At 38.3% G+C, this 16814-nt stretch overlaps 1 protein-coding gene across 1 annotated transcript in view; it reads right to left on the reverse strand.

Annotated features, from left to right (window-relative positions):
• The window catches only part of ttn.1 (titin, tandem duplicate 1), a 140029-nt gene extending 124932 nt beyond the window's left edge, over window positions 1–15097 (reverse strand). The window contains exons 1-29 of the mRNA XM_079820923.1: window positions 14873–15097; window positions 13090–13193; window positions 12480–12683; window positions 12111–12398; window positions 11942–12030; window positions 11655–11863; window positions 11104–11362; window positions 9234–9299; window positions 8831–9089; window positions 8650–8725; window positions 8343–8561; window positions 7767–7909; window positions 7501–7685; window positions 7150–7380; window positions 6453–6691; window positions 6122–6330; window positions 5875–6039; window positions 5583–5751; window positions 3748–5450; window positions 3370–3651; window positions 2999–3265; window positions 2586–2858; window positions 2213–2476; window positions 1854–2114; window positions 1476–1736; window positions 1113–1376; window positions 755–1015; window positions 396–656; window positions 45–305 (exon numbers count right to left, since the gene is read on the reverse strand). Coding sequence (XP_079677049.1) covers window positions 45–305; window positions 396–656; window positions 755–1015; window positions 1113–1376; window positions 1476–1736; window positions 1854–2114; window positions 2213–2476; window positions 2586–2858; window positions 2999–3265; window positions 3370–3651; window positions 3748–5450; window positions 5583–5751; window positions 5875–6039; window positions 6122–6330; window positions 6453–6691; window positions 7150–7380; window positions 7501–7685; window positions 7767–7909; window positions 8343–8561; window positions 8650–8725; window positions 8831–9089; window positions 9234–9299; window positions 11104–11362; window positions 11655–11863; window positions 11942–12030; window positions 12111–12398; window positions 12480–12683; window positions 13090–13180 — 7459 coding nt within the window. The 5' untranslated portion in view covers window positions 13181–13193; window positions 14873–15097. The remainder of the gene's footprint in view (window positions 1–44; window positions 306–395; window positions 657–754; window positions 1016–1112; window positions 1377–1475; window positions 1737–1853; window positions 2115–2212; window positions 2477–2585; window positions 2859–2998; window positions 3266–3369; window positions 3652–3747; window positions 5451–5582; window positions 5752–5874; window positions 6040–6121; window positions 6331–6452; window positions 6692–7149; window positions 7381–7500; window positions 7686–7766; window positions 7910–8342; window positions 8562–8649; window positions 8726–8830; window positions 9090–9233; window positions 9300–11103; window positions 11363–11654; window positions 11864–11941; window positions 12031–12110; window positions 12399–12479; window positions 12684–13089; window positions 13194–14872) is intronic.
• Window positions 15098–16814: the final 1717 nt, after the last annotated feature.

The raw sequence follows: 16814 nt of genomic DNA on the forward strand, positions 1-16814 counted from the left end.
GTAGGTTACACAAAGGTAGCTGTCAATATAAAAACAAAACTAACCATCAACAAAGAGTTTTGCAGAGGTTTCAGCAGATCCGGCCACAAACTTGTAGTCTCCACCATCCCCAAAGTGAACGTTTCGGATAGTGAGAGAGTGGGTAAACTGTTTGCAGCGAGTTTGGCATCTATCACTGGATCTTATTTCTACTCCATTCTTCAGCCATTTGTAGGTGATGCCTTCATAGTTGATGGCCACCTCAAATGTAACAGTGTCTTTTTCTTTAGCATTGATGTCTTGAAGCATGGATGTGATCAAAATTGCTGAAAGATTTGATATTGCATTTGTGAATATGCTGTTTATAGTAATTTTATATTTATTTTAAGTTTACAGGCAGCATACAAATTACTCACGTTTTACAGTCAGGGTAGCAGAGACTTTGTCATTTCCACACACAAATGTGTATTCTGAAATGTCCTCCTGGCTGGCATTCATGACTTTCAGCTGATGCAGTTTGCCCTGCACCACAATTCCAAACTTCTCACTCATCTCAATCTCAACTCCATTTTTCAGCCAGGTGGATGAAACATTGAAATGTGAAACTTCACACTCAAATGTGGCCACATGGGTCTCTGGAACCTCAATGTTCTTCAGAGGTTTTGTGACTCTCAAATCTGAAAATATACAAGACAGTTAAAAACATATTTAGAATGCCAAATTTCGGCATTTAAGGTGAACACTATTGAAAAAAAAAAATTCTTAAAATACTTACATTCAACATGAAGATGAGCACTGCAGTGCAGATGCCCGACCACAGCAATGTATTCACCTGCCAACTGACCTTCAACACTCTGAATGACAAGTTTGTGGGCTTTCCGCTCAGATAGTATTTTAATATTTGAACTTGGCTTGAGCTCCTGATTATTGAACATCCACTTAACTGGAATGTCATCATGGGACAAACTCAGCTCAAATGATGCAGTTTCCCCCAGCAGTGATGTCACATCCTTTGGTTTTTTCACAATTTTGATAGCTATAAAAGAAATTAAAAGGTATTGAAATACATCTAATAACAGCAGATAGATTTAAATAACTTTATATTTGACAGATAATTAAAAACAAAGACATACTTTCAACATTTAGTCTAGCATTAGCAGAGAGTTTTCCAAGTTTGAATCCATAGACTGATTCATCTTGGGTGTTGCAGTTCTTGATCTTCAGGGTGTGAACCATGCCATTGACTGTTATCTCAAATTTATCACTTGGATGAATCTCAACACCATTCTTAATCCACTGGGACCCTTTTACATCTAAATGGGTGAGTTCAAGGCTGAACACTGCCTCCTGGGTCTCAGTAATGGTTTGGTTCTTCATTGTCTTCCTAATTTTAACAGCTTAAATAAAAAAGTAAGAAATTACATATAATTAACTTCTAATGGATGGAAAAAACATAATTTGCAGTAAACTAATCTAGCGACACTAATCTAATTTACCTTCAACCTTCAAGTTGCCAGATGTCTTGGAGTTTGCCACCTGGTAGGTGTACTCTCCAACATCCTGTGGCCTGGTGATGACGATGACAAGGCGTCTAACAGCACCATTATTTTCACTTATGATATTATCACTGAAGTCAACAGGGTGGCCATCTTTGAGCCATTTGCCTTCTGTACTAGGATTAGCAACTTCACACTCCAGCTCAGCAGTTTGGGATTCTGCTACGGTCACATCATGGAGTGGCCTGTTTATAGCACCACCTAGTGGAGAGATGAAAAAATAATGCCACAACTCAGACACAAGACATGATTCCCACATTGTACATGGCAAAACAGTATGTACTTAAATTTGTTTAAGCAATTTGAATGTCTACATACCTGATACAATAAGCCTTGCTTTAGATTGCTTCTCACCAGCCATAAACATGTACTCTCCTTCCTCATCCTTCATGGCGTTCAAAACAGTGAGGCTATAGTGTGTACCTTTGCCCTCAATTTTGTACTTTGGACCTGCTTTCAAAGGTTGACCCTTGAAAGTCCAGAGAGCATCAATGCCTGGATGAGATACCTCCACTTTAAAGGTGACATTTTGGGTCTCAGTGCAAACGCAGTCCTCCATGTGCTTAACAATAGATACAGCTATAAAACATAATGAACAATGACATCATTATCGGCTATTTTAAAACAATTAAAACAAGAAAGAATTATATAATTGAAACATTTTGAGTGACACTTACGCTGGACAGAAAGTTTACAGGTCGAGTCTGCTTTGCCAGCAATCAGTTTATATTGTCCTTCATCTGATGCGTAGGTCCTGTTAATGGCCAGTCTCTGTTTTGATCCTTTGACAACCATCTGGACTCTATCACTTGCTGTCACCAGCTTGTCGTTTTGGAACCATTTTACTGAAGTTATATCAGGAGCAGAGATTTTAGCCTCAAGGACAGCTTTAGTGCCTTCTACTGTGGAAACGTCTTTTAATGGTGCCAAGAAGCCAATAGCTGAGTAAGAAACAAAATGATTAATAAAACACTCTCTTCCCTCATGAAAATTGAAAGCTATTTTTGAGAATCTATTGAGCATTCATTTATGGTTAATAAGGTGACTTACTTTGAACTGTTAGCTTTCCCTTTGTAGAAATGTCCTGAGCAGGAACAACAAAAGTGTACATTCCTGCATCATCCTTAATGGCATCCTCAATGAGAAGCTTATGGGTGACTTTGTCAATGACTATGTGAATCTTATTGGAAGCAGAGATGGCTTGACCATTCTTCATCCATGAGCCCTCAACATTCTCCTGAGAGAATCGCACCTCAAGTTGGGCAATATCACCCTCACAGATTGTCAGGTCAGAAAGACCTTGCAGAAGAGTCACGGGGCGCACTAGAGTGAACCAGAAATATTCAAAAAAGATTTAAATTACTTTTAATTAGAGCAGACAACTAAAATGAGTTTTAATAGAAAAGACCACAGCTTATAAAAAGCATTTTTAAATACTTTAATCCTAGTTTCCTCAAACTCACCTTTCATCTTAAGGGAGGCACTTGTCTTAAGATCTCCCACTTTGAAAGTGTATTTTCCTTGGTCCGCCTTCTTAACATCTTTCACAGAAAGACTATGACGACCACGACGTGCTGACACAACATATTTGAGGCTAGGAGTGATTTCTTTGTTCTCAAAATACCAGATGCCTTCAGCGTCCTCACGGGACAAAACACACTCAAACTCTCCAGAGTATGTCTCAGGTACTTCTGTATTCTCAAGGTTCTTTACAATTTCAAGTGGTGCACCTGTATAAGACATCAAATTGTACATTTGACCAAATAATTAAATGCTAAAAACTATTAAACACTGTTGGATGAGAAGATAAAACTGTTGTAAGTGTTATACTAACCTTCAACATAAAGTGAGGCGCTGGTTCTTATGTGGTCATCGTCAACAACCACACAACTGTACTCGGCTTCGTCCTTCATAGAAATCATCAGCACTGACAGGAAGTGCACCTTTCTGTCAGAGTGCATTCTGTATTTGTCACCAGAGAAAATTTCTGCATTGTTCTTCATCCATTTGACCTTAACAAATGGCTCATTTGTCTCACATTCAAAGGTCACCATGGTGTCCTTCTCTTTAGCATTCTGATCTTCTAGAAGCTGTGTAAATGAAATAACTTGTTTGCCTGAACGAAAAGAGAAAGAACAATGACTCAAGATTACTTTTACCATTTATGGTACTGATAATACGTAAACAGCAACAAGTAGGAAAAAAGTTTTACCTTGAACCAGCAGGAAAGCATGACTTGAGGTCTCTCCAGCAATGTTCATGGCTTTGACCATTACACTTGCCGAGTCCTCAGCCAAGACATTTTTTATCACTAATTCACAGACATGGTCTTCTGGCCAATACCAGTAAACCCGGTCTGACTTCTCCAATAAGATACCATTCTTGAACCACTGACATTCTGGATCTGGTTTACCGGTGACTCTACAACTGAAGTGTACTTCATCTCCCAGGCAAACTGTCTGGCTCTGGATCCGTTCAATGATCTTTGGAGCCTCCATGCTTGGAGAGAGCACAATTTTCTCTGGTTTGACTTTGGGAATGGTGAGTTTACCCTCCTCTTCATTTTTCTTCTCTGCATCAGGCCCTAGTTCTTTGGCATGATGAAGAAGTTCTTCTTTCCTCTTCTTCAGCATACCCTCATAAGACTCATCCTTTTTGCGGGACTTCAGATCTACAGCCGTTATTGCTTCATAGTAGCCTTCCTGGGTTCTACGCTTGAATTTGCTTTTCAGTTCATCTGTTTCTTCTGTTAATTTCTCATGGATCACTCTCTCGGTTTTCCTCAATTTAACCACCTCCTTGGGTTCTTTGGAGGTTACAGATGGTTTCTCGGCTTTGACAACCTCAAATGAGACTCTACCATGCTCTTGTGACGGTGCAGGGGCAGGAGCCTTGATCTCAGGAGCACGGCGCAGGATTGACCTGAAGTCCTCCTTTTGCTGAATCTCAAATTTCACAAGATGCTCTGTAACACCTTCAGGGTTTTCAGCCACAACTTTGACATCTCCTGAATCATATGACTTGGTGTCTACGATTTCCAAATAGTGAATACCATCAAACTGAAGTCTAAATCTTTTACTCTTGCGGATGAGCAGACCATTGAGGTACCAGTTGACTTTTGGGGTAGGGTAGCCTGTCACCCTACAGCGAAATTTGGCTGATTCTCCCTCCATAACTCTTACTGGCTCTGGAAGTAGCACAATCTCTGGCTTAGTCTTCTCAAAGTTATCATCTCCAGTAACTCCCGAGGGGCCACCCTCGTGGGCAATACGCTCTATTTCATCTATTCTTTGACCTCGCCTTCCCTCTGGCAACTGTGTTTCCTCAACCAGGCTTTTCTCATCTTTAACAATTAGTGTAGCAGATGTCTGGTCAACTCCATATTTGTTAGTGGCTCTGCATGTAATGACACCACTATCTCTGGAATAAGCAGCTTCATAGTCAAGACTGCAATAGCCAAACTCATTGACCATGCGTAGCCTGTTAGCAGCTGCCAATGGCTTGCCATCATGCAGCCACTCAACATTCATGGTCGGGTCACCAATTGGGGTCAGTCTGCACTCAAAGTGTGCAGGTCCAAATCGCTTCAGTCTGACTGAGGTAAGCTTCTTTTTGAAGTGAGGCTTTTGTTGCTTTTCCTTATCGTAGAGGTCACCGTCTTCCCATTGTTCCTGACCATAGCGAAGATGCAGAGGTTCTAACTCTGGTGCAGCAATTTCTTTGGCCTTGTAGGTTCCCTTGGGAATTACAAGCTTTTTCTCAGGCTGAGGCTGTACTGCATCCACTTCAATATTAACTCTGCAACGTGTGGTATCTCTCCCAGCTTTGTTGATAGCTGTAGCAGTGTACCATGCACTATCAGATCCTGTACTTGATGGAATTTTGAAATGAGCTTCTCCTTTACCACCCTCAATCCTAGTAAACAAATAAATACAGTTAACTGTAATATATACATTTAAAAACAGCATACATGTCATCACAGGGAGCAACATTATGATAATTTACTTGAATGTGCTTAGACCAGTAAGCTATATTTTGATGACTTACCTAATATGTGGGTGTTTGTGTGGGGAGATTATGTCACTGTTCTTCAGCCAAACAATGTCAGGAAGGGGGTTACCAATAGCTTTAACAGCTAGCTCAACCAAAGTACCCTCTTTAACGCTGATGTTTCTTAGCTTCTCAACAAACTGTGGCCTCACCAAGTTTTCCTTGGCTGAAAATGTAAACCAAATTACAAATTAAATTCCATAACAAATATGTAATGCCGTTGGCCTGGAGTGACTGTCATACAGAAAGTTATTCTATTAATGAATTATTAGTTTATATAATGTCATACCTTCAACAGTGAGAGTCATAGATACGGTTGTTTTTCCAGCTCTGTTCTGAGCAACAACCGTCCACTCTCCAGAGTCCTGAGGCATAGCAGGAACCACAATCATTGATTGAGTTCCATCCTCCTTTACCACAATCTTGTGGGTGTAGTCATTGACCACTTGTTGTCCTGTAATGAAAAATGGTGTCATGGCATGGTAATAAAATAATTGTCAATGTTTTAAAGCCTGCTATGGATGCAGATCACTAACCATTGTGGAACCAGTAAGTTTCAGGCATGGGTCTTCCAACAACTTTCAGATCAAATCTTGCAGTCTGTCCCTCAGAGCATTTAAAGGATGAGGGCTTCTGTACAAACACAGGCTTGTAGAGTCTTTCTAGCTGGGCCTCATCTGTCTCATCAAGTCTACGAGCAGGTGATCGACCAGGAGAACGACTTGTGGAGCGTGGTGATGTGGACCTGAAAAATGCAATATTTTTAAAACCTCAATCCAATAATTACTATGATTATAATATTATGCAATTTGCTATGATGGTATTACAAACTATGTGATTTTCTTAGATTGATTAGTCAAACCCTACCTAATTCTTTGAACTGCCCCTGGCTGAGGAAGCTGTGTTTGTGTTAGACCAGTTGGCTCCACATACAGCTTTCCAGAGCTGACAGCATTACCCTTTATATTATTGATCAAAGCAGTGTAGACACCCTCATCTTCTGGCAGTACTGTAGGAAGACGGAGACTGGCTCTACCATCCTGTAGAACCTCCATCAGATAATGGCCTCCATGTATGATGCGCTTGCCATCTTTGTACCAGGTTATCTATAGTTGAAATAATATAAAAGTAAGTTCAGGTCCTCGAATTTGATTGGGCAAGCACTGATGCTTTTCAGTACAATAGTCAAGTCAAGTCAAGTCAACTTTATTTATATAGCGCTTTTAACAATGTAGATTGTTTCAAAGCAGCTTTACAGTGTTAAACAGGAAAATAATGCAGCATAATTTTATTCAGCTGTATAGCCATTCTGGAAAAATTTCAAGTATCATACAGTGACAGTGTGGGCTTTAGATCAATAATTTGATCAGTAATTTAGTTTAAATGGTTAATTTAGTTTATTATTTAGATGTATTTCGATGTTTAGTTGAAAAATTTAGTGTCCCCAACTGAGCACGCCAAGCCAGAGGCAATAGCACTTTTGCTTGTTTGTTAGTGTTTAAAAAATATACTAGCTTAGTTGAATGAATGTTGAATGTGTGTAAACATACAAATTTAACCTTACCTTAGGGAGAGGGGTTCCTGTCATCCGACAATGGAAAGTTGCACTCATTCCCTCCCTGAGTCTGTAACTTTTAACTGGAGTATTAAAGACAGGAGAAATAGCATCATGTTCAGAAACAGTCATATCCAACTGCTCCCCATCATCAGTAACCAGCTCCTGGTAGGTAATCTTGAGTAGGCGGAACTCTATTTCTTGGATGAACCTCTGCTCCAAATGAGATATTTGGAACTCCTGTAAAAAAAAAATAATAATAATAATTGTAAGGTTATACTCACACTTAGTAAATTCAGAAGTTGATTTTCAGGATTTATAATCTTAAAATAAGGTTGAAAGATGTAAAACCTTTCATACCTGCTCTGAAATGAAGGACTGCATCATCTGGGTTTGTTGAGCCATCCTCCTCTGCATGATCTGCTCTTTCTCAGTTACAGTCTCAACAACAAAAGGTATGTCAGCCACTTTTGTCTCCTCTATAATAGTAGTTACTTCTGTCTTGAATGTCTCTTCCTGCTTCTTCACATATAGCTCGTACGCCTCTGTAAGATGCAGAAAAACAATTTTAATATTTGATCTGAAATACTATTGAAATGTATAATATAGTCACCCAAAAAACCAACCTTCATCAAGCAGCATGGCTGATGCAGAGATCTCTCCAAGTGGGTTCCTAGCAAAGATGGTGTACTCTCCTGCATCATCAGCAAATGTCATGGAGATCTCAAGCTTGCATGCTCCTGTGTCCTTGTTATAGGCTACTCTGTACCTAGAGGATATATGAGTTTGAGTTTATTTCCTATTCATATCTTTGCATCACAGTTCACATGAAACTAAACGCAGAAGTCAATACATAAAACTACTAGGGCTGGGCGATATATCGCATGACGATATATCGCATGACAATCACCATCACCTGCTTTCGGATGGAGCAGCATTTCCTACACAGAGCCGTAGTTCACTGACAAGCGGAGCCATATCGCAGGCGATACGTCCGTGATAATTAATGCGATATGGCTCAGCTTGTCAGTGAACTACGGCTTTACTGACGAGATGCGCTTAACAATGTCATGCGATATATCGCCCAGCCCTAAAAACTACTTTGACAACTCAGTCGCAATAGACATGAAACCAGCATATAAAATCACTTGTTTATCTGCTAATTCATCTGAAAGTGTATATATGCACAGTATAAAACATACCTGTATCCAGTAGTAAGTGGAATTCCACTTTTCTTCCAGTAAATATGAGGCTTGGGGCTTCCTCCGACCTGGCAATCAAAGATTATGCTGTCTCCCTCCACAAGCTTCTGCACTGTGGGTTTCTTCACAAAGAATGGGGCAACACCTGCTCCAGCCTCCATTTGCTCAGAGACTGCACTTATTTCAGACATTGTCTCCTCTTTAGCTTCAACTGTAACCCTGTTTGTTAAACACCAAGGAATCAGATTGCAAATTCTTATAATATTCAATATATAGTTTTATACCACAAAGGATTCTATTTACTCACTGTCTTTCCTGAGCAGACATTTCAATGTGTTCAGAAACAGTAGAGAAATCCTCCCGGCTTTCAATGTCTTCTGAGACTGAAGATGAAAAATGAACTGTAAAATTTAGTCTGAAATCGCACGGATCATTTTGTTTCAAGCAACGACATATTTTGTGGTCTATTTCATGATTCATGATCTGACCTTTGACAAGCAGGTAGCAGGAGGTGCTGATAGTTCCAGCCTCACTGGTAGCAGTGCAAGTGAAGCGTCCACTGTCTTCTGCAAAGGCCTCGCGGATCACCAAACGGGAATAGCTGTTTTCATAACTGATCTGGAAGTCAATGGAGTTTTCGATTCTGTAATCCTCCCTGAACCACATAATGGCTGGGGTGGGGTGACCTGAAATCTGGCACTCCAGAGACACAGACTCCCCCTCGGTAACAGTCACATTCTTCAAACCCTAGGCAAAGTAAAAACAGAATATTAAAATCAAAGTAAATATTTTAACCTTGTAAGACATCTTACACCATTTAAAAATTTTTGAATATTAAATGTTCACTCTGTGTTGTACACTTTCATGTGTACATGAGTGCTCATTACTCACAGCCACAATAGTTGGCGGCATCACTTGTTCTTTTGTTAGGGATGGGATTGCTGCAGTCTCAACAATCTGAATTGCAAAAATAATCAAATTAATCAAATTAAAATGTATTATTCAACAATTATTTTATAATCTTTCTTCAGCTTTTTCATTCAAGCCTTTTCAAGTTTGAGTGGTTGAGATAGAAAAGCAAATACAAAACAGCAGGTTGTTACAGTAAAAGATAATGGTTTAAGATCAATGATTAATGGGTAAAAGAAAAAAAAGTGGTAAAAGAGAAGGAGTCTCAGTGAAGCAGGTGAGATCTGTACAGGACTGCTTGTGTTCACAATAGTCAACAGGCAGGGGGTGATATTGTAACTGGATAAATTTAAGATGACTTCAGTGTGATTAACTACATTAATCTACACAACAAACCTGTGTGTCCCAAGTTAAGATTGTGCGATGACTCCTGTAAAGGAGGTTTCCTTTTTTCAGCTATCATAAACTGTATTATTATAACAAAATATTAATTCAACCCGAATTGAAATTAACTAATATTAAGCATATTACATAAGAGATATACTAACGATCAATGTGAGGTTGAATCCTAATATTATAGTCAAAGAATATTTAGTTTGTACACTGGTAAAATAGATTCATGTCAGGCAAACAGTGACCAGTTCTTGGCACCCTTATATTATCATTCTATTATAAGACCATCACATGACACAAAAGAGAAGGAGTCTCAGTGAAGCAGGTGAGATCTGTACAGGACTGCTTGTGTTCACAATAGTCAACAGGCAGGGGGTGATATTGTAACTGGATAAATTTAAGATGACTTCAGTGTGATTAACTACATTAATCTACACAACAAACCTGTGTGTCCCAAGTTAAGATTGTGCGATGACTCCTGTAAAGGAGGTTTCCTTTTTTCAGCTATCATAAACTGTATTATTATAACAAAATATTAATTCAACCCGAATTGAAATTAACTAATATTAAGCATATTACATAAGAGATATACTAACGATCAATGTGAGGTTGAATCCTAATATTAAAGTCAAAGAATATTTAGTTTGTACACTGGTAAAATAGATTCATGTCAGGCAAACAGTGACCAGTTCTTGGCACCCTTATATTATCATTCTATTATAAGACCATCACATGACACAAGCTATCTCTAGAGCTCAGCATCTGTGCACATCCATCACAGTCAGTTTTTATACACCAAATAACTCAGTCTCAATGTTTGGTCAAATGCATAATTACATTTACCTTCTATTTTCAGTTATTTGTTCCACATTTATGCACATATAGTTTGTGTTCATATTACATTTTTATATTTTACATTTTTGTCGGCTAAAAAGGTTGGTATCCAGGTTTATATCCAGTTGATATATCAAATATCAGCTAAATTACATTAAATCAGTTAAACTTCAAAATGGCAAGTTAGTGAAACTTGCTGGGCTAGTATGCAAAATCAAGTGTGATTATTTAAGGTGTGACAACTGACAAATGGTGTGAAAACAATCGCCACCCCCCAACCACTGCCAATGATGTGGATTCCTTTGCACTTTAGGTAACAGTAGTCTAATTAATGAGTGTGTGTGTGTGTGTGTGTGTGTGTGTGTGGTCTCATTTTTAACTCTGTCTGTTTGCAGTAGAAAACAAATGATCTGAAATACCTTCAAATGACCTTTTGTCAGTGACCACACACATTGTTAAAACATTTTTTTCCAAATTATATTGTATGCCCGTTTTTATTTTGTAAACAAATTGTCTTTTATTAAGATTTTTTGAATAAAGTAATGAATATTTTTTATTCCATTTTATCACTAAGACATAATGTTATGTTTTACCCACTAGAGGTCACAGTAGCAAATAGACCTACTTCTTTGACAGCGACTCCACTGGATTGTTGATGCATTGCAAAAGAACCTTCCCATTGCTGCTCCTTGTGGACAAATGTGGAGGAGGTCTGGACATATGAGGCCCCAGTAGTCATGCTGGTATAGCTGGACTCTCCCACATAACCCTCCTGCTTCCATGGAGGCAGAACATCTGCAGCCTGTGCGACTTGTTTGTGTATAGTCATTGGAGACTTCACTGGTCTGATAGGGGACACAGACAGTCTTGAAGGGGAAGCAGGCCTAAAATAAAACATATTTAAAAATAATAATTAACAAGGGAGAAATGCTATATAAGAAAGATGTTTAATGTTTTGTAAAATTAGGTAAAACATTAGATAAACGAAACATGGATTCATCTTTGCACTTACATTTTCATAAGTGTGGGAGAGGAAACAAATGACTTTCCATTACACAGGAATTGTCATTGATCTTAGTTCCGTTATCTGTGCTAATATGTGCACTCTTGCAAGGTCTTAGAATTTGTAAAGGTATTAGTACTAAGTAGTAATGATGTAATGAAAATATACTTCACCTGTGAGATGTGTGAATGGGGGCTTTAACAGGCCTCACAGGAGAGGGTGACTGATGGCGCGTAGTTGCAACCTTTGACACCCCTGTTGGTGGGGTTGGGGACTTGGAAGTCGGCTTTGGAGGCACGCGAGGTGGTGTCTTGTGAGCCAAATCACCATCCTCTATCTCCATTTCCATCATGGCTGTGGACTCAAAGGAGGCCTCCATTCTCTGTAAAGGACACATAAAGGAGTTAATTTGGTATTTTGCTGTCAGCCTCAATTGCAATTTTGTCAGAATGCTAACTACCTTTTCCACTCTAGCCTGGCGAGTCTGTGAAAACTGAGAAGTTGAAACAAAAGTCTTGGTCTTCTTTGCAGGAACTGCAACCTCTTCACCTGAAATAAAAAAGTAAATATTTAAAGAACACACTATATTACAAAATGTTAAATTATTTCATTTGGGAATCAAATCAAACCTTGAACCAGAAGTTCAGCAGTAGAAGTAGTACGTCCACTGCTGTTAGAAGCACTGACAGAATAAGTTCCAGAATCTTCTGGGAAGGCCTCGGCAATCAACAAACTGTAAAGGTCTCCATCTTGAACAATCTGAAAGTCGGCAGAGCTCTGAATCTCAGCTCCCTCTCTGTAGAACTTCACCACAGGTGTAGGGATTCCTGTAACTCGAACATCCAGTCTCACTTGGCTTCCTTGTGTAACAGTCATACTCTGTAGTCTTTGAATGATGTTTGGTGGCGCAGTTTCCGCTTTAAGACAAAAAAAGAAATAGTTTTATGTTTGCAATCACTGGCAGAAAAGTACAAAGCTGTTTCAAAGTGATTGCTTACCTGTAACCAGCAGTTCAGCTGTGCTAGTGGCTTGTCCAGCACCATTGGTGGCTCTCACAGAAAATCTTCCACTGTGTGCGGCTGTCACGGTGGGGATCATCAGAACAGCGCGGCCATCGCTGAACGAGATCTGAGCACCGGGCAGAGCGGCAGCAGTAAGAACCTGGCCATCACGAAACCAGCTCACCTCTGGAACTGGATTACCTATAGAAAAATATGGGAGGACATTCTTAAATAATCTATTTTAGAATAGTCTTATCTTTTTGTTTTATATAACCCCATAGCCCCATCGGTAAAGCTCAAGTACCCCTTCATCAATACCAAAACAGGAATTTGTTCATTTGAACACATATTATACTGGATTCAAATTCTTTTTCGCAGCACTAACATTTTTATTCCAAATTTTGGTTAATAAATATATATATGTGTGTGTGTGTGTGTGTGTGTGTGTGTGTGTGTGTGTGTGTGTGTGTGTGTGTGTGTGTGTGTGTGTGTGTGTGTGTGTGTGTGTGTGTGTGTGTGTGTGTGTGTGTGTGTGTGTGTGTGTGTGTGTGTGTGTGTGTGTGTATGAGTGTGTGTCTTTTTTCAACTTTTTTCCTTCTGCCCTTACCACTAACTTGAGCTTCGAACGTTGCAGCACTACCCTCAAGTGCCACAACGCTCTGAAGCGGTTGTGTAAATGTTGGAGCTTGTGTTGACATGGTGGAAGGCACCCTAGAAAAGAACAGAATCAAGTAGTGAATACAACATTATAGCCAGATAATTGTTTCATGCCAAAATTATTCAATTAGAAATACAATAGCATTCATGTCTGTTACATTACGAACTAGGGCTATTTTTAGTTGTAAAAGACATTAACTGACTAATCACTAACACCCCCTACCCCCACCGGCACCTGGCCATCAGCAGCCTGTCATTTGTGAGAACTGTGAACGGCGAAGCTGTTGAGTGTCAGGTCAAGCACTCAATTGAATATGTTAGAAATGTGTGAACAGCAACAGTGAGCTGCAAGATAAGGCTAATAAAATAAAACTTAACTAAAAAGTCATAATCCACCAGGCTATTTCAACATTAAAGCATCTGTCATAATATAATCTAGGTGTATCCAATGTTTCAAATTATCACTGGTTTACAAAAGAAAATATCCTTTTCTTGTAACATCTGACATGCAATGTTAAAACTAAATCATATGAGTAGCAAAATAGTTGCATTCTTATTGTTTCTATATGCAAATTAACTCAATGTATTTGGACAAATTTCATTTAAAATATCAAGCAAGTATAGTTTGTAAATGTTTAAGTAAAATAGCCAAGCATGAAGAAATTTTAAAATTCTAAAATCAAGCTTCTGAAATTTGGTCATCAAACAGCCATGAGGATTTAGTGCCTTAAATGAAAACCTTCACCTATAAATATATCTGCTTCAAATAGCTTCACAAGTGTATTGTACAGATATTTCCCATACATAATTTGTCTTTAGTCTATGTGATCTCCTATATAAAATTAAAACAACAATATATTTAATTGAATTATATTAAACCATACTTGATATGGTCTTTGTTAAATGACTCCGCTCAAATGGAAATGGACTCAAAATGGAATCAAATGGAATAAATTCAACTACTTAACATGAAAAGAAAGAAAGAAAGAAAGAAAGAAAGAAAGAAAGAAAGAAAGAAAGAAAGAAAGAAAGAAAGAAAGAAAGAAAGAAAGAAAGAAAGAAAGAAAGAAAGAAAGAAAGAAAGAAAGAAAGAAAGAAAGAAAGAAAGAAAGAAAGAAAGAAAGAAAGAAAGGTTACTTGTAGCTAAGCCATCTGCATCATTAGCCTTATGCAGGAAACAAAAAGGTAAGAGCGGACACACATTGTCCATAACATGACTCACAATCTCACTCAAAATATGTGTGTAATAAATATCAATAATAGACAAAAAATGCCAATACAAATTTAATTCAGACTAAATGGCATCATGTATGAAGGCTGATATTCAGAATGACAGAAATGGCAGTCTCCAAAAATAATCTGTCCCTTGTTTGATTGACAGTCACCATGTGGCACATAGCTGGAGGTGCAACTGATATCTCTGCTGCTGATTCCCTTAAAAAGACATCATGGCCCAGCTAGGTCACCGCTCTAATGCTATCACAGGCTATTCTTGGCTATTCTGAAATCAACATTTATTAACCTTGAGAGTGAATTGTTTTATGATATTCTTGAAAAGCAACACAGATTGACTACATCATCTCATCATACTTGTAAAACCTCAAATCAATAATAGCACATTGTAAGCAACAGCACTTTTATTTTGCTTCAAAACGGTGTGCAAGCATGTATCATTGTAGCTTATTGAAAGACTTGCTTTAATGGCTGCGTTCTACAGAGTAAATGCCACTTACTTGTATCACAAGGCTGCCTATAATTGATGGGACTGTGCCCAGGTGGCTAGTGCCTCAGCAACAATCCTGTTATCCAAAATGTTTCCAGAAAATCCAAGGTGAGAACGGTTGGGCCCCGTTATAACCCAAAAAACAAAACTACACAGGGTCTAGACCGTGTAGTTTTGCTTTTCCCTTGCAATCCCTACACCCGAGGCAAGGCTGGGAATGCTCCAACTGCTCAGAACTGCTAACATAGTTGTTTTAGTTTATATACCTCGAGCCTAGCCTGCATCATCACTTCCAAGCCACTCCCAATTGGTCAAAGCATCATGGGAAACTGATGCATTTTATGCAACTTCACACCTGTTACTCAGTGCCCCCCCCCCTCCCCTCTGAAGTTAATGCAAGCTTAATATGCCTTAGTCTCACTATGGAGTTTCTTCACTACATTGGGTTTGTGGATTCATTGTTCATGCAAGTAAATGGTTATGTTCATGCCCCATTCAATGACATGCAATGCTGAAAACCCTTATGGCAGTCATTAACCTGTTGATGACCAAAAAGAGAGACTAGCTGTCCCTGTCACTCAAAGGAAGAGCAAGGCAAGGCAACCCCCACTGCAAGGGACGGATATACTGGTTACAGAATGCTTGCTAACTATGCCTATTTTTGAAATTTGTTACAATCATCCAAAGTCTTGATGAACAAAACATTACATTTCACAAATACACCCAAGCTTTAAAATGCACTGCTTTTGCAAAAACAAGAGTTTGGGGTCACTGTTTGTGGTGTAAAATTCAACACCACTTAAAGCTAATGTACTTGGCATATTTACTCATTATACTGTAAAAAAATTTTTTTTACTGCATTTTACTGAAAACAGTTTAAATCAGTTGAAGGTTTTTGATCTTTAGTTTAGCAAGTTAATACTATTCTGGGACAAGATATTGAGAACAACATTTTTTTCACATAAATGGATTTCAGCTGACTTTAAAATATATGCCTTAACTATAAGAATGAGTCTCATTCTGATATTAATTCATTAAATAGCATTACAGCATGATACACAAGTGTGCAAAAAGCAATATCAACTTTCACATTCTCCTGGCCTGGCCTGGCCTCATTTATCCATGATATTGAAATACTGATACACAGTATATCCAACCTGATTTAAACGTTAAACATGATTAAACCTGATTATATTATAAAGCTGGGTGACAAGACATGCACTACAATGGAAATTAAGAGCATTAGCCTAAGCTAACATAAGCTTGCAGTTTAAGGAGCAAAATAATTGATAAATCATGCCAAGGAATAGGTTATGATGATAATTTCCCCATTATCGCATTACAAGCTAAACCAAGACTGTTTAAAGAACATCCCTCAAACATAAATGTGTACTGTTTTTATCCTTTATACTTTTACTGTTTACCAAATTAATCACAGAAGTTGAACCTTCTCAGTGTTGGCATTTTGTTGAAAGTTGGTGGCTCTAATATGCTTTTAAAACACAAACTAAATAGATTTTAATGAATTATTACTAAATAATAATTATGAACCGAATATTACTAGGTATTAAAAAAATTATCAAAACATCATTGATAATCAATAAACAAAAATCTTCTTAGCATTGTTCATGATACCTATTCAGCATAAATCAAAGACCAAATAAGATCCATGTACTGTTTGACTTCTGACTGAAAAGCTGGTCTGGGGTACAGCTCATGTGGCTTGAGTACAGTATTGGTATGAGATTGGATAACTGGTATGATAGCTATCTGCACTAACTATAATTTACATTACCCTCAGTCACCCTTTTTATAGTATGATGCATTTTTCATAGCTGCTCATCTCTAAATACATAGCATTGGAGAGCAGCTTGCATTTATTTATTTTATGTTTCACATCTCTAGCAATGTATCTGCAGTAGACAAACACATGTGCAGTTCTGTGACAATAA

This window comes from Gobio gobio (assembly GCF_949357685.1).
Source record: "Gobio gobio genome assembly, chromosome: 7".
NCBI classification, from domain to species: domain Eukaryota; kingdom Metazoa; phylum Chordata; class Actinopteri; order Cypriniformes; family Gobionidae; genus Gobio; species Gobio gobio.